Genomic DNA, 24,928 nt, shown 5'->3' with positions numbered 1-24,928 from the left:
CACACACACACACACACACACACACACACACACACACACACACACACGTGTCATTTCACACTGCTCTTCCTCCCGGTTTTCCTTACAGGAGTTATGCCTGGCCCTGGCCGGGCTCCGCTCTCTTGTGTAACTCTCGTTTCAGCCTGGCACAGAGCTGTCCAGGGTGTAGCCCACTGCCTGGATGAGCTTGTTATTTGTGGCAGAGCCTCCCCAAGAGGCTCCTTCTGAGGCTGCCCTTCTTGGTGGCCTGTGACGGCTTGTTTCCATGACTATATTAGCTTCTAAATAATCCACTGGGCCCCAGGAGGTTGATGGGACTTGGCATGCCCCAGCTTTAGGCCCTGATTGTGTAGATAGGGTAAGAACAGCTTATGCAGAACTTTAAAAAGACCACTTTTCAAAGCAAATGCGCCTGTAAAATGCTGTCAGCATTTATGGACATTTGACTGTGTACAAATGCTACAGATGTTTCCAGAAACCATTCTTGGGAAAAATCGTACTATGGTGATCTCTCCCTCAGGGCCACTATTCAAACTAGAATATACTCAGGACCCTAAAGACATTCTTGATCTTAAAAAAAAAAAGTCGAGCTTGTATTCCTTTCCCCCAAAATTGACCTTGAGTCAGTGTCAGTAGCTGACTTTTGTTTACATTACATTGAGTCGGTCTTCAGGTGAAAATCTGCAGTGACTCTTAAGTCCTTTTTCTGTGACATAATTGATAACTTAGAGCTTCTTATCTGAGAAGGATAATCGGAATGATGTTTCCCTAAATGGAATATCCTGTGCCTGCTCTCATTGCCGCCCATTTACTGGCAATTTCACAGTGCCCTTGGCTCTTCCAGGTCATTTCTAAACCTCATCCCTAGCACTGATCCCTGGTGCATATACCCCAGTGGCAGAACCTCTCAGGCCAGAGAAATCCTTATTTCCTGTTTTAAAATGAGCTCTCTTATCCATGACAAAGCAAAAGCCAAGTTTCCAATGCAAAGGCTATTAAAAAATGGAAACTCTGAGTACGTTTTGTTCCTTGGTTCCCATGGTCATTTACCCCTCATATAACCTCCATGCTATATTAGTCAGGCTTACTGCCTCTTACCAGAAACTACGTTCTCTTTCCCCTGATGGGTTATGGCCCTTTCCTTTCATTTGCATTGACCTTCTCCTGGCCTGAATTCCAGAGCCTGTGAGATGGGAGTCTTACTCTTTACTCTGCTTCTGCTGATCCTCCTGCTTCCACTTCCTCAGTAAAGTCCAAGGCAAAAATGCTGTCCCTGTGGTAGGTACATCAGTCACTGTGCCTCCTCCCTTACCCCTGGGAGTCATCCTTTGCCCTCGCTGTTTGTCCCTTTTGTGGTCTGAGAAATCCTCAAAGCCCCGTTGTGCCCCTAGTGCTGCATTTGTGTCCTTATGTGGCCCTCAGGTATCCATTTTGTAGGTGATTGACTTCTGCCACCCCTCACTGAGACCTTCCCTCATTGGGGCAATATTTCTGCTCTAAGCAGCCCTGTTAATTTTTCTGTTTAGCTGTGCAAACTTCCCTGCCTAAGAGATTGCTCCAGCTACAATATATAGATTTTTGGACTTAAATTCTTCTGCTTAGGTTTGTTTATGACTTGTTTGTTCTCTCAGAGTGGAATACCTTAAATGCTAATTTTTATACCTTTATCTCCCAGCCTCCCCCCCCCCCCCGAAAAAAAAAAAAAAAAAAAAAAAAGAAAGAAAGACCGAATTATATTTAACATTAAGATGTTTCTTTCCAGGGCAGTGATTTGCCAGTGAGCTGTTCTTTGGATGTGGCTTAGGTACATCTAGACAGCTGCAGGGTGACTCGCTTTCTGTAAGATAGGACTTCAGTGTGGCCATGATATTTTCTGTCTCTGAAACCTGTACCTAGCAGTGTTCTCCCCTGCAGGCTCCACCTTGCGGATGTTCTGTGCTGTTGACCTGAGGAGGGAGGGAGCGAAGCCTTAGCCAAAAAGAAGAAAATGTGGGTTGATCTGAACAGCTTTTCACAGTGGGAACTCTAGCCTGCCCCCTCAGGTTGAGGTGTGGTACCCTGCATGATTTTTTGGTGGTGGTGGTAGTATGTGGTTTCCAGGCTGGGGGGCAGGGGCTGGAGACTGATTTAGGGTACTTGCTGCCTGTATGTTTGTCTGCCTTGCAGACGGAGCAGGGAAGAGACAACTGCCATTTTGATTAATGTGAACCTTGAATGGCACATATGAATTATATGGAATTGCAGTTTTGTTAGGTCAGACAGAAACGGTCAAATATCAGCAATCTCATATGGTTCAAACTAATAGTTTAAGACACACATAGCATTTGCGAGCTGTTTTTCATTTTAGGTACTGCTTTTTATCAGACAAATTAGGGTAGGTTTAGAGGGGAGTGATCAGGATGGCAAGGACTCTCGAGGGAGGGTGACACAGAGAATGGAAGGGGCCCTGGGGTGTATTTCAGCCAAGAGGAGACTGGCAAGAGTGTGACCCCTCTCTCCGTATCTCCCCAAGACTGTCATGTGTCAGCAGGCTTAGGCTTGTTTTCCTCCCCTCAAAGGGCGGGACCAGGGGTAATAAGGAGCAATTATAGGGAGACCCCTGTGTTTTTGACCAAGCTGTCCAAAGATGGAAGACTCCCTCAGGAGGCATTGGGCTCTCTAGTATTCAGTTGAGGTGTCCAGGAAGAGGCTGGAGGGGCAAGGCTGGGGGAAGGCCATGCTTCAGATGTATGCGTGGATGCAGGGGCCAAAGGGGAAGAGGGGCAGGCCTGGTCACCATGGCTTTTAAGCTGTCTCATGACCATCTACCAGGGAAACATGATTTAGGGTGGTGTTTTGGTTTGGTTTTTAAAAGAGAAACACAATGTTTTCCTTCATGCTTAAAATATTTAAGAACCTAGTTCTTAGGTTGTACCTAAGGGTACCTAGTTCTTGGTATTTAGTACAGTGAATAAGTTGAAACCGACTCGTCAGGGCAGAGCTCGGTGGGAGATGGGATGGAAGGTGAGGATGGGTACGTGCAGGGAGCGTGAGGGGCCGCTGATGCGGATTCGAAACCTGTCCACGCTGCTCTCTGAAAGAAGAGCTGGCCTCATCTCTTTTGAAGCCGGTACCACCACCACATCCAGTTCCAGGGTGTGTTTTTCTTAAGGGTTTATTTCCCACAGAGCCCTAAGCCTTGGTTGGTCTGCGTACAGGTGGAACAACAGGGTTTTGTTTACTCTGGGCTTCAGTTACATAGCAGTAACCCTGAACATCCTTGACATTCAGAAGGTGTGTAACTGTGGCACTTTTGTTAACTGGGAGAGGAGAGGAGAGAGGCATTTTTCCCTCTCATGTGACCAAGCACGACCAGAACCACTTCTTGGTTCTGTGTGTTCTGTGGGCTCCTCTGGCTGGAGGTGTGGGACGCTCACCCTCCTGCTCTGACTAGGGGAGCTGGCCCACCCTCCTTAGACGCCCACCCAGCGGCCTTGGCAGGGCTGCCTGAGGCTGAGAAGCCCACTCCGTGTTTCTGCACTGAGGCTCTGCTCTCCACGGGGAGTGTTGCAAGCGGACAGGTGATCAGGCAGGTCAGGGCCGGCTTTGTCACTAGCTCTCTCCTTGAGTTGCCCCTTCCTTTTGTTCTTCTGCTCCTTGGGGTGTGACCCACTGTAACAACACCCTGGTCACAGTGTCCCCTTTTCCAGGCTCCTGTCCTTCCTTCGGGGCTGTCACAGGCTCTCTTCCAGCCTCAGCACTTGGAAGTCAGTGTAGGAGCTGAGGCATCGAACTTGCTGCTTCACCCCCAGTCTCTTAGGTGTCACCTTCCTTTTTCTTCTCCACCAGTGTCGCTTATCCATATTCACGCTTACATAGTAGAGTGAATGCCCCCAAGGGCAGTATGAGAAAATTCAGGCCCCCAGGACTCTCTCTCCTGCTCTAGTTAGCTCTCTGTTCTGTGTGTCAAATTCAGTCGTACATCTGTGGTCACTCATTCTGTACCAGGTGCCATGCTGGCTGCTGGGCAGAGCCCCTCACCATGAAGGAGTTCACAGTCAGTGAGGAGACAGACTTATAAATCAGTAGTTTATCTCCTTACGTGCACGGAGTGCCCTGGGGGCATGTAGGAAGGGAAGTGAGTTCCCTCTGTTGGGGGAGTGGGGAGGGAAGGCTTTCCAGGAGAGGCGATACTTAGGTGAGCCTGCAGGCTATATGAGGGCCGTGAGGTGTGCGTGACCAGAGAGTGACGTGGGGACTCCAGGCAGAGACCCCAGCTTGTGCAGAGGTGCAGAGACGAGGCACCAGGGGGTCATCAGTGGGTCCAGGTGATAGAGTGGGATCGGAGGAGGAGGAGAAGTCACAGAGACCTCAGCTGAAGCTGGGGAGGCTGGGATTTTCCCTTTTGGCCAGAGGGAGCCCCAGAAGGGTTTGGCTCCTTGCCTGCTGGGAGCTTTGTGCTTAGATCTGGGTTCTAGGAAGATGCTATGGAGCGCCATGGAGGGGGGAGGTTCCTGCCTCCAGCAGAGTAAAATCCTGAAGTGGCAGTGGCAGGAGAAGGTTTGAAAAGTATTTAGGGAGTGGATGGATTGCAGGTGCCCTGTGGCAGTGATCTTACTGTTACTGCCCCTCCCTCCCTCCTCCTGGATGCAGGAGGAGGACTTGGTCAGACGGAGAGCGCCTTCTCTGGCTTGGCAATAATTAATATATTTTGTAGACCTGTGTGGGGAGAGGGGTCCAAAGGGCAAGGATGTGGCTGCATTGAGGATGCTGTTGTCCTTCATCTTTGTTTCCTCCTTGCTCAACTTGAAGAAATATTGAAGGAAAGTTTCAGGCCTTAGAAAATCACTAGCTCTTTGTTATTCATTATTAATTACAAACACTGAATAATGTTTTATAGTTTATAGGGTTTTTACACATTCTAATTCAGCCCTTACTATAGTGAATTAGATAGTAGTGCTTGTTTGCATTTTAAAGATGAAGAAACTGAGACTTAGAGGGCTCTCTGAGGCACAGAGCTTGCACGTGGCAGGGAACCTGTGTCTTCTGAATCCCAAGTGCTATGCCTTTGGTCCATTCGGTGCTACCTGCGAACTGGGGTGGAGTGCTGAGTGCACCCTGTTCTTTGAGCCCTGTCAGCCCATGGAGACTCCATTCTGCACCAGGCCCGTTTGCAGAAAGCCCGCAGAGTCGCATAGACTTAGCTTAGGAGTCTAGCTCTGCCCTGGAAATACGACCCATGTTAGGCAGTTACTGGGCCCCCCTGGGCGTGTTTTCTTGTCTGTGAAATTGGCGGTGTCATTCCTCACAGGGTCCAGAGGAATCCAGTCATGGATCAGATCGGTCCATGTGAGCACGGCCCGGGCTATCTGTTGTCTCTGTTTCTCCCTCTGGCCTTGGGGTGCATGTGGGTCTGGCTGTAGGTGGAGCCTGCCCAGTTTCCCTGCTTGGTACTGGGAAGCAGCCTGTGGGTTGCTATGTTTCAAAAATTGGTTTTGCTGAATGTAGCTTGCCTGGATGAGCAGATATCTGTAGCGGTAATTAAAGCATGTTCTTCCTGTTGAAAAACCATCTGAAGTGTTATGTTCCAGGACACAGGTTGAACATCACAGCAGAGAACGACTGCCGGCGGCTGCACTGTTCCCTGCGAGACCTGAGCTCCCTCCTGCAGGCTGTGGGCCGCCTAGCCGAGTACTTCATCGGGGACGTGTTCGTCGTGCGCTTCAGCGACGCCCTCACGGTGGTGGAGAGGTGGGTGGGCAGTTACAGCATGGAGCTCAGCTTACCTGCTTGTGTGAGGAACAGCTGTTGCCAGGCAGCTCTGCTCTGGCACCAGGTGAACTGAGGCTCTGCCACATACAGGGGAGTGTGGAGCAGTCACTGACCCTCTCTGAACTTCAGGTCCCTCATCTGTAAAATGGAGTGGACGTAGTATCCTGAAGGTTTATTGTGAGAATTACATGAGGTAAGGCACTGAGCACAGGGCCTAGTATGTAGCAAACAGTAAATATAAGCTGTTATTTCATAGACGATCTTATATTTAAAGACAGGAGTAACCTCAGAAGAAACCAGGTGAGGTCATAAAGAGACATGAAGAAAGCCATATTAATAAAAGGACAAACACGTAGGCAGTAGGCACTGAGTAGGCAGCCAGAGGCCAGAGGTGGGACCTTTTCTGGTCCTTTTAGAATGGGACTGGTTTTTCCAGTCCTCTTAGGGTCCTGAGGATTTGAAGCTGGGCAGCCTCCAAGCCTGACCTGAGGGGTGGATCCCAGCCTTCCCACCACCAAGCTCCTTTTACTACTTCTTCCTCGAGGGTCCCCCACAGGGTTTACGGCTGCATTTGTTGAAGACCATTTCCTACTACCTAGTCTGCCCCCTCCCTTTTCATGAACTCATACATTTAAAAAGTCATATGCTTAAAATAAAAGTGACAGGAGGTTTTCAGATCATTTCAAGGTAACCAGTGAGTTGATTCGATCAAAACTGGGTGGGTGTGGGTCCAGCCAAAAGTTGAGAGACACCTGGTGCTTTCATTTACCCAGTAGCTGTATCGTTGGTAACACATGAGGGGTAGCTGGGGCTCAAGCCTAATTACTTGCATGCCAGATTTTTCTTTAACTGTTACTCTTAGCTTAAAAGCAGCGATAACTAAGAATTTTAAATCTTGAAAAATCAGATTAATAATAATAAAAGCAGCATACAGTAGTAGGACATTTTCAAAAGTAATTTTGTACATTTTCTTTCATTCTGTACTTTGAGGGACAGGTGTTGTCATTTTATCTGAGTAAATTCTGGCCCAGAGAGGGTGAGTGCCTTACCTCAGGTCACACAGTTCATGAGTGGGAGCACAGGTACTTTAACCAGTTTCCTGAGTCCAAATACTGTGCTCTTTCCAAACCACAGAACTTCTACTTCAAGTTCTTTTTCCTGCACTAGGCCTGTTTCCGCTGATGGTTAGTAGGAATAGAACATGTCCTTCTGTCTGAAATCTATATTTAATTTAAACTTAAGCAATATATTATATCCATCAGTCATTTCAACTTCATAGTGAAATGACTGTTCAGAGATCCTGGATTGCTATTTTGTAGGTCCTTAATATATACATCTTTCTGCACTGCTTAGGTTTTCAGGCTAGTACATAAAGATACTTTGCTGTTTTGTCTTCATTTAGAATAAAGTGTGAGAGAAGCCTCCTTGTTATGGCTATGTGATCTTAATAGCCACTGTGATTAGCAGTGTTTTCACTTACAGGTTACATAAAAAAAACCTAATATTAAGATTGCTAAACATAGAAATATTAAAAGATGTTCATTTTTAGTGTAGAACAACGTTAAAGAATGCCGTTGAATGAAGAAACAGAATGTAAAGTCACATGTGGTATGATTTCATTTATATGAGGTACTTAGAGTAGTCAAAATCATAGCGACAGAAAATAGAAGGCCGGTTGCCGGGGTGGGAGGGGTATGGAGAGTTCTTATTTCATGGGTACTGAGGTGCAGTTTTACAAGATGAAAGCGTAGTGGAGATGGATGGTGGGGGTGGTAGCACGTTGTGAATATATTTAACACCACTGAACTGTACACTTACTGTATGAATGTGAAAAGTGTGGGGCAGCTTAAAGAATTAAATACTGGCTGCGCATTGGCGTCTTACTTATTGATGGTGAATGATTTGATGCCTAGTTATTGCCAGCACCACACCCCGCTTCCTAGGACTTCAGATGGAGAACCCTTGGCTCTTTCACCCTTATTTCCTTGACTGACTGGAAATTCGTCTTTCTGACTGCTCCCCAACCCTGAATAACTTGTGGCTCAAGCTTGTGGTTTTGTAACAAAGTCCTGCTTTCTCCCCACCATCAGAGAGGAGCATTTTTCAGAGTATGGTCTACATGCATCAGAGTCCCCTGGCTGCTTTTCAAAGATGCATATTTCCAGACCCCCCTCAATGCTACAGAGTCAGTCTGTGGGGTAGCACCAGCGAACTGCATTTGTAATTAGTTCCCCAGTTGATTCTTATGCTCAGTGAAGTTTGAGACCCTCCTCACTGTTGGATTGGGGGAGAGAAACATGCACCGTCTTCCCTGGCATCCCCCTCAGACCTGCTCCCAGGTTTCCTTACAGAGTAAGCACAGAGAGAACCTAGCTAGGTCTCTAGTTTTTTTGGTTTGTTTGTTTATGTTTACTCAGAAAGGAATGTCTGTCTCTAGTGAAAGATGCATTTCCCATTTCCCACTAGAGCTGGCTGTTAGTTATTGTATTCAGTGTTCGTTTGTACTGATACATAGTGAGCCCTTGGGCAACCAGTGGGCTCAGTAACTTGCTTCTCAAAGAATTGTGCTTGAAGTTAAAAATACCTTGATCTATTTTAGAAACTTTTGTGGCCTCCCTCCCCCCCACCCCATTTCAACTCTTCAGAAAAGTTAAAAAATTGTGTAGGAAATACCCATAGATTCTACAGTGAACATTTTGCTGTATTTTCTTTATCATATACCTATCCGCCTGAAACATTCACTTTTTTTCTAATTTTTGTTATTGTGGTAAAATACACATAGCATAAAAATTTCCATCCTAATCATTTTTATTGTATATATTGTTATATTACATTATGTTCTCTGTGTTGTGTTATATTGTTTTCAATGTAAGTAATGCTTTAGTTGGTATCTTAGTATATAAATCTTTATGCACATCTCAGATTATGTCTTTGGGATAAAATAGAAGACCTGGTCTGGATTCTTTTTGATTGAAAAAAAGTCTGTCCTCGAGACCTTGGTACCTAGTCCATTTTGTCTATTTTAGTCCATAAACTGAATGCTTTTTCTTATATTCTTCTTTGCCAACAGGCTGGTCAAAGTCACTTTGTATGGATCTCAGATAAAATTGTACAACATTGAGACTGCCGTGCCATCAGTATTGAAGCCTGATCTCATTGATGTGTAAGTATAGTTAGATGTTCGTGTATTCTCAGAAAGGCTTTGTTGTCTGGCCCCAAATGACTTTACAGATAAAAAGGGACTGTAGTGGCTGCCATGAAAAGATGAAAAACTCCCACCTCCAAACCTAGAAAGAGAAAGATTGTTTGATGATATCTCGGGGCCGGGGTGGTTGGAGTGAATGGAATTCATCAGGCAGATGAGAGCTGGCAGCAGAAGGTATATGGAGTAGGCATTTCAGGAGGAAAGAACAGCACAAGCCAAGCCACAGAAGTGCTCCAGAGTCACACAGTTAGGGACGTGGTGAGCAGTTGGTGTGGCGGGAGGCGGGGCTGGATAGACATGTTAGGGCTAAGTGTTTCACCTTGAATGCCATGACTCTTACCCTGTAGACCAGTGACTGAAACTGCAGGGTACAGGAGAATTGCTTGGGAAACATATTCCCTCAGAGATTCTGATTGTAGCAGGATGGCATAAGCCTCGGGTATTTACATACTAAACAAGAACCTCAAGTGATTTTGAAAGCGGGGCATCCAGGGACCACACTTTGAGAAACTTTACAGACGGTGAAAAGCCATTAGGAAAGTGACATATGGGAGGGATAGAGGAATGGGGACTGGAGATGGGGCCATATCCCAGAGATTACACTGCCCAGAAGGCTTGCTCTAGACTAGAGCAGGAGTTGGCAAGCTATGGCCTGTGCCAAATCCAGCCCACTGCCAGCTTATGTAAATAGTTATATTGGAACACAGCCATGCCCATTCATTTACGTATTATCTATGAGCTGCTTTTGCACTACAGTGGCGGAGTTGAATAGTTCTGAACAAGAGTGGATGGCCTATAAAACCTGAAATATTTATACTCTGGTTTTTGCAGAAAAAGTCTCTGACCCCTGTTCTAGAGCATTCTTGAGCTTCAAATTAAATAAATAATAGAAAGAGTCTTATTTACTGTGGTTGTTTAAAAAAAATTTTTTTTTTTAAATATTGCTTTCCTTTTTGAGAATTTAGAGAAAGCTTCTCCCAAGAAAAATGCTAATTTGCTCATAAACACGCCTTGAACACAATTTCAGGAAGTTTTAGAGGTCCTCCCTTCAGCCTTTAAGGAGCTCTGTAAGTTTGATAGATAGATTGAAATTCTTAGGAACCCGCCCCCTCCCACCCCAAGACACACTTTGATGTCTTCCTCCTTACTTTTGGTACTTACTTTTTGATCAATGGATTCTAAAGATAAAATACAAAATAACTGCTTTGTCACTATGAATATCAAATTCCCAATATTTTCTTACTTTAAGGCACTTAGTACCTTTTCTTACCTAACTTATTTTGAAAAAGTTCAAATCTATAGAAAAGGGGAAATAGAATGAACACCCATATACTATACTCTCAAGCTAGATTCATCAATGATAAATATTTTGCCACATTTGCTGTTTTTTGTTTTTTTTTTTTATAAATTTATTTTTTTTATTTATTTATTTTTGGCTGCATTGGGTCTTCATTGCTGCATGCAGGCTTTCTCTAGTTGTGGCGAGCTACTCTTCGTTGCACTGCCGGGCTTCTCATTGTGGTGGCTTCTCTTGTTGTGGAGCACGATCTCTAGGTGCATTGGCTCAGTAGCTGTGGCACGTGGGCTCAGTAGTTGTGGCTCGCGGGCTCTAGAGCACAGGCTCAGTAGCTGTGGCGCACAGGCTTAGTTGTTCTGCGGCATGTGGGATCTTCCCGGACCAGGGTTCGAACCCGTGTCCCCTGCATTGGCAGGCGGATTCTTAACCACTGCGCCATCAGGGAAGCCCTGCTGTTTTTTTTTTCTTGTGCTTCTCTCTGTGTACACAAGTGCACACACGTACAGTTTTTGTGTGTGAACTGTTTGAAAATAAATTGCAGACAACACATCACTTCACATGTATATCCTTCAGCATGTATCTCCTAGGAACATTCTCCTATGTAACCATAATACCATTATCAACACTCAAAAACTTTCATAGGTACAGTAATGTCAGTAAGTATGTCTCCTATTTTTAAGTGTATATGTATATATATTCCGTATGCAAATTTCCCTAATTGTCCCAAGAATGTCCTTTTTACATATATATCTATAGACATACATTTTTTGGATCTGAGTTCTAACTAATGAATCACACATTATGTGTGTCTCCTGTAGCCTAGACCAGTTCCCCAAATTGTGCATGTTTGGGAGGGGTGGGGTGGAGAGAGAGACTGACTTTCTGGAGATCCAGATCCTACTGATTTTTGTGTTTTTTTTTTTTTTTTAAGAAAATCTTAATCTGGATTTGTGTAGTTGTTTTTCTCTGTATTCGATTGAGGTTAAACATTTTAGCAAGAATACTGCATAAGAGATGACATGTCCTTCTTGCATCATATCTAGAGACACTTGAGGTCAGTTTGCCCTGGGATTGTTGATACTGAGTTTGATTTTTAAATAGTGTCTGCCTATAACCTAGCTACATCCACTGAAAGGTCCTAGAAGCAGTGACACTCCAGTAGCAATGCTACCTCTAGTACTCAGGCTCTTGGTTTCTAAAATACATTCTCCATCAAAAGGAACCAGAGTTCCTTGGAGAAATGCTCCAAGTCTGGGGCAGGTTGACCCTGGAGAATCTTGTTGAGTCAGTGAGGAAGGTTAGGAACATATGAAAAGGACATGGGGGCTAGCATGAAAGGGTTTTTCCTGGTCAGACTTGACATTGTGATCATCAAGAAAGAATGAGGATGATAATGAGTTACAGCATATTGAATATAAAGCATCCATATGATTTAAAAGAAAGAAAAAGATCAGGGAGGGAAAGCTGTTTTTTTACAGAAGAATACAGCTAATGAACAGAAAAAGAAAGAAAAACCACTAGTTTGCAGCCACCAGTGTAAGAATGATTTAGGCAGGGTTCCTCAGTGGGTGTTTGTTGGGGAATGGTATATTTATTTAGAGTCTTAAAGTATCACCCCAAGATTACTTACTAATTTTTTCAGAAAAGGGAGAAATAACCCATTTAGGTTTATTAGAAGATCTGGTGTTTTGTAAGCTCTGAGACAACTGCCTCACTTGTAAAAAGATTGATTATTATCTGATGAATTGTGAGCTTTTATGATGTATATTTTGTTGTGTGTATGTGCAGTACAAAATTGGCAGAAACCAAACATAGTCTTTGCTACTTCAAGCCTCTAGCCAAATACCATGTATGGTATGATGGAAGCTTAAACTTGAGAGACTCATATCAATGGTTATTTATAAAGCTATAATTCCTGGTAGTTTTCTACATCCTGATTTGTAGCTATGGATATAAAATTTTTACTAGTTCCCAAGTCAACACATTATCACTTAAGTTCTTTGATTCTGTTTTTATTATTTACCATTCTCTCGGCTGAGCTCACATGTGTCACAGAAAGATTGAATGAGATCTGGTAGACATTTACTAACTGCCTTCTGTGTTCCAGGCAATGGTGGCAATATTTAGACGATGGGTTTTAACTTTTAGGTGCTACGTGAGCAAGTAAATGGTTTCCACACTTCCACGCATGTCCTAGGATAGTAAATGTGATGGATGAAATTCTTCCCTCCTGTGGAAAAAAGTTTAGTGATAACGTATTTTGACCATAACCTTTAAAATCGCGTCTTCTCTCCTTTCACAGGCATGCTCAGTCCCTGGCTGCTCTGCAGGCTTACTCTCACTGGCTAGCACAGTACTGCAGCGAGGCTCATCGGCAGAATACGCAGCAGTTTGTTACGCTCATTTCCACCACCATGGATGCAGTGACACCCCTGATCAGCACCAAGGTCTTGAAACAGCAAAGGCTGCACCTTTTCTCTAACTCCACGTCTGTCCTTCTGTTCATATACCCGTTTATTATAACATTAAAATACCACAAAGCATTAGATCCAATTCTTACCGCTGTGATAGAACTATGTGTCATTTCATGTTCTTTTTTAGTTGTAGTCCATGTAAATTCAAATATAACTATTTTTTCGGTTCTCTAAGTCCCACATGAATACATGCTCATTGTCAAAAAGTAAAATACTGTTCAAATATACAGACTAAAAAATTATGGTACTCTTTAATCCCTATCTTCAAAGCATTTTCCTTTCCAAAGGAAGCACTGTCAACAGTTGGTTGTATATCTTTCAGACTTTTTCCTGTTTTCACATACTGCATACGTAAAAGTTTGTAGATAGTTGGAGAGATATCTTCAGATATCTTCTTTTGCTTAACAGTATGCCTCAGAGACGTGTCAAGCAAGTTCAGTTTTTCAAATTGACCAATGCTGTTCTGTAGTGGGGGTGTATAATGATTTTTCTGTTGATGGAAATTAGATCCTTGTGTGTACATCCTTGTAGGGTAGATTCCTAGAAGTGTAATTGCTGGGTCGAAGGTGATATCCATGTAAAATTTGATAGATTCTAAGTCATCCTCCAAGAAGACCACCAATTTATATATCTAAAGCATATACTTTTTTTCTTTTCTTTCTTTTTTTTGGGGGGGTGGGGTAGTTTTAATCATACATGGCATCCTGTACCACTATTAACAGAACAATGTATTGTTTTCTGTAAATTTTTGTTGTGTTTGTAAATGAGTTATGATACCCTGTGAGGGGTTGTTTCAAAACTTACCTACCCATTGCTGGTATTTTACGTTGCCTCCGCTTGATAAAAAGTCACTCTGTAATGAATAACTCTGAAATGTGTGGACTCATGAATGTAGCTTTGTCCTTTTAGGTAGTTTTCTTAGAATAAGTGGGATTATAGGGTTAAAAGTTAGGGATATTTTATGGTTCTAGGCAGTTATGTAATTTTTTTTCCTAAATTATTCTACGTGCCACTGACTCTTTGGTGTGTTGTTTTCACCACAGTCTTACTAGCATTAGGTCCTGTTTTCAAAGAGTCTTCTCTTTTGCTAATTTGAAAGGGATAGAATGGTACGTGAACCAAGGTTTTGATTGGCATGTTGAGGTGAAGGAAGTAGGCGAGCCTGGTGCGATTGGTGGAGTGCAGAAAGCGGGGGGGGGGGGGGGGGGGGGGGAGGCGCGTGGAGAGATCTTGGCTTGATTGGAGCAAGAAGAGGGAGATGAACAGTCCCCAGCTGTTTGAATGATATGCCAAGGAGTTTGCCATGTGATTTAAGAGCTGATGGGAGCCACTGTAGATTCTTGAGCTGAGAAGTGACTGAGCTCAAAGATGCCGGTGACTGAGAATGGGAGGAACTGGGGGGGCGGCGTGGGGGGGTGGTCCTGGCTTGAGGGCAGGAGCTATGGATGTGGCAAGGAAGAGGATGCCTTGTTGCTGGGCGTCATTATAGGAAAAGTTCTTTGAGCCAGAGCCTAGGTGGTATACTTTCGCATCCAAGAACCATATTTAGCTCGTGGCTGCCTCACTAAGTTCTTCTAATAACCAGTCTCACAGGAGATGTCGTGAGCTGACATATCATGTCCTCTTCCCTCTCCAGGTCCAAGACAAATTGCTGCTATCTGCATGCCATTTACTGGTCTCACTGGCCACCACTGTGCGACCCGTCTTTCTGATCAGCATCCCCGCAGTACAGAAAGTATTCAACAGAATCACCGATGCCTCTGCCCAGCGGCTGGTTGATAAGGTGAGGCCTCAGGGCTACCCTGGGGTCCCCAGAGCCGTGTGGCTCAGGCTCAGGGAAGCTGAGGAAGAAGAGTCTAGCCTTTCTTTTTGCACTTAGAGCTTACAGGCTGTGCCAACATCGATGGATTTCTTATATGCATGGCACCGATGCAGCCTCAGTGCTCTCTGGCATGACCTTCCTAACACAGTCAGTGTGCTGATTCACACGTACAATGTTCCTCCCAAGAGGCATGGAGATGGTGCTGCTTTGAGAGCCGGCAGTTTGGCTGGTGTTGGGAGAGTCCTCTTTGCATTCTTTCTGGTTTAAAACAGTCTGCTTTTGTTGTTAAATGTTTGTTTTCTTAGGGTTGAGACACTCCAGACAAGTATATTCTCCTAAAATCCTCCGGGAGGCTCAGGCTAGAAGTTTAAAAACAACAAAACGGGGGTGGGGTCATAGGGGAGTCAAAGCAGTTAGTTAAAAGCACCTGGGATGTGAATGTATTGCTTCTGACTTGACGCCAAGGGCACATTGACTGTAAGAGACTCTTACGAGCACTGTTCTGAGTAGGTTCTTGGAGGGTGTCAGAAGCCGGCAGCTGAGGGACAGGTTGGATTCAGTGTCTGTGATTTCTCCCTCTGTAATGCTTCAAGTACTGACTTAGAGGGGAAGTGCCAGCACTAAGACTGATTGTTGAGGCTGGCCCTGAGATGTGCTAGACCCAGATTTGGTGTTTTTGCCTCAGTTTCTCTTTTCTCCGTGGATTATCTGAGTTGGACCAAAGTCCCAGGCCCAGGTTTTAAGAAAGGAGCCTGAGGCCTGAGCTCACCGTGTGCGGTAGGTACTGAAGGTTGTGTCAGGCACAGCCCCTCTGCTGCCCACGTTGCTCGTAAACTTCTGATGGACGCCTTGGGGTCTCTTCCAGGCTCAGGTGTTGGTGTGCCGAGCCCTCTCTAATATCCTGCTGCTTCCATGGCCAAACCTCCCAGAGAACGAGCAGCAGTGGCCTGTGCGCTCCATCAACCATGCCAGCCTCATCTCTGCACTCTCCCGGGATTATCACAACCTGAAGCCCAATGCTGTCGCCCCGCAGAGGAAGATGCCCCTGGATGACTGTAAGTGGCCCCTAGGCAGGGACCGCCTGGGGAGGTAGGTAGGGCAGGCATCATTCTTCCTTTGTGGCAGGTGGGATTTGCATCTGGGGCTCATGGGTGAATTCATCTGTCCACAGTCACGCAGCTGCTAAGCAGCAGAGTCGGACTCGGGGGTAGAATCCTGCTCACCTGTGGGATTCAGTGAACACGTCAGGTGAACCTATGTCCTGAATGCAGGTTGCCCCCATCTCTTATTTAAAATGTCCAAAATAAGGAAAACATCCATTTAAAGGCATTATTTGATGATGCCTTCCGTGGGTAAACATCCTACAGTGATTCTTGATCCATTTCAGATACTTGTATAAGCAATCAAAGCAGTTCACTTCTACACACTGGGAAACATGAAACTATCTTTTGAAACCGTTTCTAACCTTTCTCCAAATATATTTAAGAGGCTTTGAAAGAGCTTGGTATCTTCAAGTTTGATTGTTTATATTAAAGGAGGAGGGAAAAAAAGAATCAAGAGAACTCAGTAGTTCAAGAAGAAGGCATCAGCTTTCTCTGAAAAATCTTCCTGAAATAACAAATATTAAAGAAATATTTTGAAAATACAGTCTATTTTCACAGTAAGAAAATAATAGAACATTGCTGATGTCAACAAAAATGCTTTGTGAAATGTTAGTCATATGTACTCAACATTCTTTAAAAAAGCATTACTTTTATAATTAGAAATATTAACATATACTAATTGTACAAAAATACTAGAATAGTATACAGATGGAAAAAGAAACTCTTAAATCTCACCATTTTTAGTGTTTTAGAAAGTAACCTTTTTAACCGTCTTATTGTTGTCAACCTTAATAATAATATACCGTAATAGCCAATTATTTTACCAGCAAAAGTGAGCTTATTCAGGAATAGCCAGAGGAATTGCAGTTCTCAGGATATGAGGACTACGGCAGACCACAGGCAAATCCAAAGAACTAGGAAGGGGCACTTGCTTTTATAGGGTAAAAGGGGGAGTTGCTAGGGGCTGTAATAACCAGAGTCCATTGGAGGAACCTGGGAGTCCAAAGTATAAAGACTTCTCACTGGTTAGGCTGCTACAGTCTGTGATTGGCTGGACTGCCTTCAGGTGGGAGAATAATTTTCTTCTTCCTGCGGGATAAGTAGGCAACACCTTCCTATTTGTAGTAACTGACAATAATACGTGGTGGGGCATGATAGCTCCCCCTGCAGACCTGTCCTGACTCCTGGTCTAGCTAAGGTTTAATTCCTCATTGTCTTCCCTTTTCTACTTGTAAGAATATTTTATAGTTATATAGCTGCATAAGAATGGCTGGCTTAGTGAGGGCATCCTGTGTGCCAGGCTCTTGCCTTGGCGATCTTACATCCTCATCAAATCTCTGGCTGTGCCAACATCAACCTTCAAAGTTTGGTATTTGTCTGATCCTCGTTCTAAGTGTTTTACATTGAGTAATTCATCTAATTCTAGTATCAGCTTTATGAGTTAGGTACTGTTAATTATCCTGATTTTATCCATGAGGAAACTAAGGTATGTGAAGATCAAGTAACCTGCCTAGGGGTTCCATACAGCTATTGTGGAATCATGTTTTATAAAGCTTAATGGTCTTTTCTCACTTTATCTTGCATGTACTTATATCAGGTAGCATAAGCTAGGTTATGCTATGTGGTACCAAACAACCCCCAAAGCTCAGGGGCTTAAATGCAGGGAAAACATCTATTTTCTTGCTCTTACTATATGTCCAGCTTGCGTCAGGGGTTTGGGGAGGTTGTTCTTGTTCAAGTCACTCGGGGACCCAGGCTGATGATGGCTCGGTTGTAGTCTTTGCTTACGTGGGGAAAGGAACATGGCGAATTGGGCAGTGGTTCTTAAAGCTCTTGCCTAGAAGTGATGCTTGTCATTTCCACTCCCATTTCATTGGACAGTGAATGGTTATAGGGCCAGGGCTTAACTTCAGAGGAAGTGGGAAGTGCGATTGCCACCATGTGAGGAAATACTTGCTGAAGAGCATGATGATTTCCACAGTAAACGTAATGAAAAACATAGTTAACATTTGTTGAGTGTGTACTCTGTCCCAGGCACTGGGCTGGGAACTTTATATATGTTATTTCATCTAGCTTTCCCTATAGCCCTTTGAGCTATGTCTTATTATCCTCATTCTACAAGTGGTGAAATGAAGGCTGGAAAGTTTTTCCTATCCTAACTTTATACTTTGAAAACTTTCCAAACCTACAGAACAGTTAAAAGATTAAGTAAACGAGGGACTTCCTTGGTGGCGCAGTGGTTAAGAATCCTCCTGCCAACACAGGGGACAGGGGTTCGAGCCCTGGTCCGGGAAGATCCCACATGCTGCAGAGCAACTAAGCCCGTGCGCCACAACTACTGAGCCTGTGCTCTAGACCCCGCGAGCCACAACTACTGAGCTTGCGTGCTGCAACTACTGAAGCCCACGTGCCTAGAGCCCGTGCTCCTCAACAAGAGAAGCCACCACAATGAGGAGCTCACGCATTGTAACAAAGAGTAGCTCCCGCTTGCCGCAACTAGAGAAAAAGCCCATGTACAGCAACGAAGACCCAAAGCAGCCAAGAAAATACATGGTAGTAAAACAGAGTTAAACCCCCATTCCAACTAAAACAACATTGTAAATCAACGATATTTCAGTAAAAAAATTTTTAAAAAAGAAAGATTAAGTAAATGAGAAACTGGTATCTTTCACCAGGATTCACCAGTTGTTAATATTTTGCCACATTTGTGTTCTCCCCAACCTCACACACACTTTTTCTTTTTAACTGAGCCATTTAAAGGAAGTTGGTGACATCAACACTTTATCCCTGAGTACTTAACCTTTATCTTTGAGAACAAGATATTCTCTTATATAACCAGAACACCATTAACACAGCCAGCCAAGCTGTGGAACGTTGTTATAATAATGTTGTTTAATAATATAGACCACATTTAAATTTTCCCTAGCTGTTATCAAACTGTCCTTTTTTGCTTTTTAAAAAAGGATACCTTCAAGGATCATGAGTTACATTTGATTGTCACATCTCTTTAGTTTCTTAATAAAGAAAAATATTCCTAGTTTTTGTTTGTCATGACATTGACATTTTTAAAGCGTCCGGACCTGTTTTCTTGTAGAAAGTCCCATAATCTTATTCTGTCTGGTTGTTTCCAGTAGTTTTTGGCAGGAATACCACCCAGGTAGTGACGTGTACTTCCACTGCATTGCTTCTGTTTATCCCATTATTGGCGATGCTCAGTGTGATCACCAGCTTCAGGGAGTGTCTGCCAATCTCTCCACAATAAAGGTATCCCGTACCCCCATCCCCCACCCCAGGCCTGGCAGGTGTACATTGGTCTGGATCACAGGGAAAGTGGTGGTGTCAGGAGTGTGATTTAGGTCTGACTGGCTCCAGATCCGTTGCTCTTCACCACATTGCCCCTTTCTTCTTCTTCTTCTTTTTTTTTAAATTAATTAATTAGTTAGTTAGTTTATTTATTTATTTTTGGCTGTGTTGGGTCTTGGTTGCTGAGCGCAGGCTTTCTTTAGTTGTGGCGAGCGGAGGCTACTTTTCATTGTGGTGCGCAGGTCTCATTGCAGTGGCTTCTCTTGTTGTGGAACACGGACTCTAGGTGCGCGGGCTTCAGTAGTTGTGGCTTGCGGGCTCAGTGGTTGTGGCTCGCGGGCTGTAGCGCGCAGGCTCAGCAGTTGTGGAGCACGGGCTTAGTTGCTCCGCGGCATGTGGGATCTTCCCGGACCAGGGATTGAACCCCTGTCCCCTGCATTGGCGGGTGGATTCTTATCCACTGCACCACCAAGGAAGCCCCCCCCCCACCTTTTAAAAAATTATTATTAATTAGCCTTTCTTCTTGAAAGCAGTGTTTTTAATGGTTTTATAACATCCTATCCTGTGGAAGTACCAATTTACATATTTCCTATTTTTGCATATTTAATCCATTTTCCTATTATTACATATTTAATTGTGCTTTTAGTTTTCCACTTGCACATTTTTGTGAATAAATCTTGGTTCTTGTTTAAATACGCTCACATCAGAGGTCAGATTTTGGTCTCTTGACTCTGTTTGCCTTTCCTGTGCCTTGTGTGTTCTTGGGGAGGCGTCTGCCAGGTGCAGTTTTCTGGCTTAGTGAGCGTCCGTGTGCTGGTAGTGTTGTGAGTGAATGGCTTCTTCAGGAGCTCAGTGTCTAGCATCCCTGTAACTAGCCTTGAGTGGACCAGGCCTGTTGTGAGCCATTGTCTTCTTTCATGCCCCGTCCTATGAGTGAGGTTGTGTCATCTCTCCACGTTTTCAGATGAGGAAACCGAGATTGAGAATAAGCAGAGTCAGGAGTCAAACCTGGTCCCAAGCACCTCTAAAGCCTGGATTCTTTCTGCTGTCCCCTTCACTGGAAGCTGCTGCAGCCCTCACAGAGGCTGGTGGGCTCTGGGGGTCAGCGCCACCCGGAGAGCCCTAGCAGGTGGAGGCTGGCTCTCAGCCCAGCTCCAGTTCCTCCTCTGGAGCTCCGCCAGGGTCGAGTCTGTCAAGCTCAGGCTGAGCCCTTTGGGGCTTCTTGAGGCAGCCGGTGGGAAGAGAAACCCCACAGGTGCTGGGGAATGGTGACAACTTCCCTGTGCTGGATCTCCTGATATGTCAGGTGCTTTGCGAGAATCATTCTGAACCTTGTCTCTAATCCTCACAGCAACCCTGCAAAGGTGGGGGCTATTGGCCAACCCTGGTGTACCGATGAGGATCCTGCCCCCATGTGTAGCTGTGTTGACCACATGCAATTCACATCCAGGCCCCTCTGACCCAGGCCCTTGCTCTGTCCTCTGAGATCCTGCCTGTTTGCTAGCCACTGCCTCTGTTTCCCCTGTGTGCTGTATGGAGTCATCAGTGAGCTCTTACATCAGGGGATTGTTAGAAGTATTTATTGTCAGTAACATATAATACTATATATTACAATATAATATAATGCAACATAATAACAATAATTATATGTAGTTTTTCAGGCCCTCAGGCCCAATAGACCAAGGATTGATCAGGCAGTTTATTCCTTAACACAGCAGCAGTAGATGTGCATGGCCGGTGCTTGTGTGGATTACCGGGCTGGAGCCATGTCTGCAGTTCAAGGAGGGTGTTTGATCTGCATGTGTCCATTCTTGCCTGTGGTGATTACCTTGTGACACTTAACATTCTCACTGGTCTATTCACCATCTTACAGTCTTGATTAAGTCCAAGGCACCTAACCTGAGGGACCTTTCATCTTCTCTGTGGACATGTTTCAGGTGGATAGAGGCAGAATAGAGGCAAAAAACTGAGCAGGCTGGCTGGCAGGCAACTGGAGTTCTGACAGTAAAAAGGGAACAAAAAAAGGAAGAAAAGGATGTGGAAAGAGAGATACAAAGAGAGATTGATAACTCAGTCAAGAGAGACTTCTGTGTGATTGTCCTCTGAATAACTTTGCAGGTTTCTTCCCCTTCCCTGTGTTCCCTCTTACCCTGCTTTATCCTCAGACAAGTCATAACAGGCAACTTAATCTTGGTTTGCAGCCAAAGTGATTATCCACCAGACACTTAGTGTCTTAGAAGATATCGTGGAGAATATCTCTGGGGAATCCACCAAGTCCCGACAGATCTGCTACCAGTCCCTGCAGGAATCCGTTCAGGTCTCCCTGGCCCTCTTTCCAGCTTTTATCCATCAGTCAGGTAGGAGCTGGCCGCAGGCCTCACTGCTGGGTGGTGCTGACAAGGACCAGAGTAACTGCTTAGCTCTGCAGGGCAGGCCAAGTCAGTCGGTGGGGTCGGCCTAGATGGTGAAAGGCGGAGGGCGGTGATGTCGTGTGTCGCTGAGTCACTTGGGAACATGAATGGATTGGAGTAAGAGGGGCATTGCAGTGGGACAGAGAACTTTTCTGATAGTTCCACTTATTTACTTACATGGCAAGGTGGATTTTGCTGAGATGCTTCACCCCCGCACACTGTCACTGTCACTCAGAGACGCTCTCTCTGGGTCTCTGGATGTACTCGCCTGGTTCTCATGACCACTTACAGTGGTCTTGTCAGTCTTATGAGAGAAATATCCAGGACTTCTCAGGCAGCAGATGTTCACCGATTGCCCCTGAGTGTGTGCAGTTGAAGCCAGAACGTACTGTACGAGATGATTGTTTAGATCTGGAAGTGGAGCCACACTAAATGTAACCAGTATTTTCTGCAGTTAATCTATTTAATAGCCCAGGGCCATGCAATCTGAGTACACCCTCACTGTCCACTTTCAGCCACTTGACACTGGACCCAACTGCAGATTACCAGTCATAGAGAAGTGGCTGAAGCCCTCAGGGGCTGACCCAGTTCAGTAGTTGCATCAGCGAGTACAGAATAAACCCACCTGCAGTGAGAATTCTGCATGGCGCTGGGTGCTGGGCAGTGAGGGCGGCTTCGAGATGACCTTCTTTTCCTATCGTGAGCCATCAGGCAGAGTTCTCTGTACCAGAGCTGTTTTCTCAGCACATCCATAATCATTTCCCACTTTCCGTATTGGCTGTGATGGTGTTGGGGAAATTTCTTCCAGCAGGAAGCCTTAAAGAGAAAGGATAGTGCAGATTGCAGAAGGAAGTGCATCAAGCCAAGGGCTTCCGTTTATCCCTGTGTACGTGCCTCTGATCATTTGCTTTGTCCCTTTATTTAGATGTGACTGATGAGATGCTGAGTTTCTTCCTCACTCTGTTTCGAGGCCTTAGAGTACAGATGGGCGTGCCTTTCACTGAGCAGATCATACAGACTTTCCTCAATATGTTTACCAGGTAACCACAGACCCGCTGTGTCCAAGGTTTTCAGACTCCACATGAGAAGTGGTGCGACCTGGCTACAAAGTGTGGGACTTTTTGCTCCTTTCCTTCACTTGCCACAAGTGTTGGTTTTCATACTGCTCCCCAGAGAAACATTTTCTTGGCTACTGTGTGCTTTCTCTGTCTGCAGAGAACAATTGGCCGAGAGCATCCTCCACGAAGGCAGTACTGGCTGCCGGGTAGTTGAGAAGTTCCTAAAGATCCTGCAGGTGGTGGTCCAGGAGCCTGGCCAGGTGTTCAAGCCCTTCCTCCCCAGCATCATCTCCCTGTGCATGGAGCAGGTGTATCCCATCATCGCCGAGGTATGAGGGGCTGGGGTGGTCCACTGTGCTGCCTCCTGCCTGAGATGGGGGACGGAATGAAATATTGAGGAAAATGTGTTGTGTTTTAAAGTTAACTTGTTAGTTATTTTATTTTTCTTATAAAATAATTTTTTTTCTGAGAAAGAATGCCATTAGCTTGATATGGTTTTTTTATATTGGTTGAGTTAATTAGAGCTAATCTGGTGTAAGCATAACAGGTTAATTGTCACAAGGTTGGTTGGTAAGTAAGATCAGTGTCCCATGGCAAAGAATTTAGAACTTCAGGTGAATATATGGTTTTCTCCAGCAAACATAACAAATGTTGTAGCAATAACACTTCATAACACTTTCCTATTAAGAAATTGCATGATCTCAAGGGTACAAAACAAGTTCTTAGAACCATTCAAAGCTTTCATCATTAGAAAGCTCTTTGTCCTTCTTAGGAAACAGCCACTCAGCATGACAAAATTCAGAATAAATATATATTTAACTTAAGTGTTCTGTAATAGTTACGTAAATAAGGGCTAACCTTCCTAACTGCCCAGGCTAAGGCTTAAGTAAGTCCAGTTGCTTTGCGTCATTAAACACACCTGCGCCCTCTGAGGATTCCTGCCATGGAAGTTGGTGCCCCCGGTCTTAATTTAACTTTAATCAAAGCTGAATTAAATAGATCTGGGCCTTATAATTTTTACTTCTGCTGAGACCTGTGGAATAATGTGACCTGTCATGTTCTTCAGTGACTTGGAGATTTTTGGATAAATGTGAAAATTATTGCTGAGCCTGCCTCCCTCACCCTCTCCTCTTGCCAGTGAGAAAGGAGACAGGCTGGGAGAGCAACTAGCGCCACACAGTGCCTCCCCCGAGGAGCTGCTTCCACCTGGAGGCCCTCTGATGCTGCTGTCGGTGGTTTCTAAGTGCTCTTTAAACTCCTTTTCTATAGAGGGCAGAACCTCTTTTAAGCCTTCTTATTTGTCTTTATCCTCAGAGGTTGCATAAGGCCAACAGGTTAGCTGGGACAGCTTTTTTTTTATACTGGCAAAGGAACAGCACCACCAAGAAGATGTGACAGATCAGATCAGCTGCTTGCTCAGCCGGAAATCCATATTCCTAATTGTTTTCCATTTAGTAGCCTCTTTTTCTTAGCTTAAAAAGCTGAGTGCTTCCATCAGAAAAAGGGCCCCTTGGCACCGACCCAGGCATTCTGTGTCTCAACTGCGGCCATGTCTCTGCCGAAGAACTCCTCGTTTGAACTGCTGGCCCACAGGGGGCTTGACAGGACGAGAGTGAGGGTGGAAAGCCAACACGCTGCTGGCTGTTAGGAGGCATCTCTCAGGCCTCTTTGCTGCTCTGGGCCCAGGCTGTGAGTGGCTCCCTGAAGGTTTGAGGGTCTGTGTGTGTCTCCACAGCGCCCCTCCCCTGATGTGAAGGCTGAGCTGTTTGAGCTCCTTTTCCGGACGCTCCATCACAACTGGAGGTACTTCTTCAAGTCCACCGTCCTGGCCAGTGTCCAGAGGGGGATTGCTGAGGAGCAGATGGAGAATGAGCCTCAGTTCAGTGCCATCATGCAGGTAACGTGGCAGAGCTGGTGAGGCTGCCTTGTGATCCAGGAACAGACAGGCATCATTCTGGACACCAACTGGGTCCACTGGCCGATTGTCCCTTGCTTTGCTTCTGTGGCATATGGTCCCACTGCCTCTAACGTGGCCACTGCAGCAGGCGCCACACAGTGGCACTTTGAAGCCTCGTGGTCTTGGGTCTGAAGCTCAGCTCTACTTCTTAGTACCTATGAAGTTAGTTAACTTCTTGGAGCCTCAGTCTCTCCATCTGTAAAGTAGGGATAGTAGTGCCTATTTCGTGGGTTTGTTGTGGGGTTAAATGAGAGTGTACACAGCGTTCCTGGCACCCAGGATGCTGGATACGTCTCAGTTCCCTCTGCCTTATAGCAGAGTTGCCCCACGTGTGAGGAGGCTGCCCACGTCAGGACCACCGGGGGCCCTCCTTACCTGCAGCAGTGTGTTAGTTGATCTGCATTTTTGAGAGATAATTCTGGCTTGTACTGTGTTGGGAGAAGCACTGCCCTGTGATTGTCTCCCTTTCTGATCAAGTGCAACTGTTAAACCCTAGAGAGTGAGCTCTGGGGGCTGAGCACACACCACTGTGGCTATAAGACCCCCT

General features: G+C 45.1%; 1 protein-coding gene across 2 annotated transcripts in view; it reads left to right on the top strand.

Moving 5' to 3' along the window:
• Nucleotides 1-24,928, top strand: part of XPO6 (exportin 6) — a 106,034-nt gene that overhangs the window by 76,708 nt on the left and 4,398 nt on the right. For both annotated transcript variants that reach the window (XM_029222394.1, XM_029222393.1), the window contains exons 13-21: nucleotides 5,571-5,730; nucleotides 8,822-8,914; nucleotides 12,556-12,700; nucleotides 14,364-14,510; nucleotides 15,415-15,604; nucleotides 21,157-21,312; nucleotides 22,292-22,406; nucleotides 22,582-22,753; nucleotides 24,160-24,321. In XM_029222394.1, coding sequence (XP_029078227.1) covers nucleotides 5,571-5,730; nucleotides 8,822-8,914; nucleotides 12,556-12,700; nucleotides 14,364-14,510; nucleotides 15,415-15,604; nucleotides 21,157-21,312; nucleotides 22,292-22,406; nucleotides 22,582-22,753; nucleotides 24,160-24,321 — 1,340 coding nt within the window. The remainder of the gene's footprint in view (nucleotides 1-5,570; nucleotides 5,731-8,821; nucleotides 8,915-12,555; nucleotides 12,701-14,363; nucleotides 14,511-15,414; nucleotides 15,605-21,156; nucleotides 21,313-22,291; nucleotides 22,407-22,581; nucleotides 22,754-24,159; nucleotides 24,322-24,928) is intronic.

Source organism: Monodon monoceros, unplaced genomic scaffold, assembly GCF_005190385.1.
Source record: "Monodon monoceros isolate NGI ecotype Baffin Bay Population unplaced genomic scaffold, NGI_Narwhal_1 Super_Scaffold_13, whole genome shotgun sequence".
In the NCBI taxonomy this organism is placed as follows: Eukaryota; Metazoa; Chordata; class Mammalia; order Artiodactyla; family Monodontidae; genus Monodon; species Monodon monoceros.
This window is presented reverse-complemented; position numbering and strand designations above follow the sequence as displayed.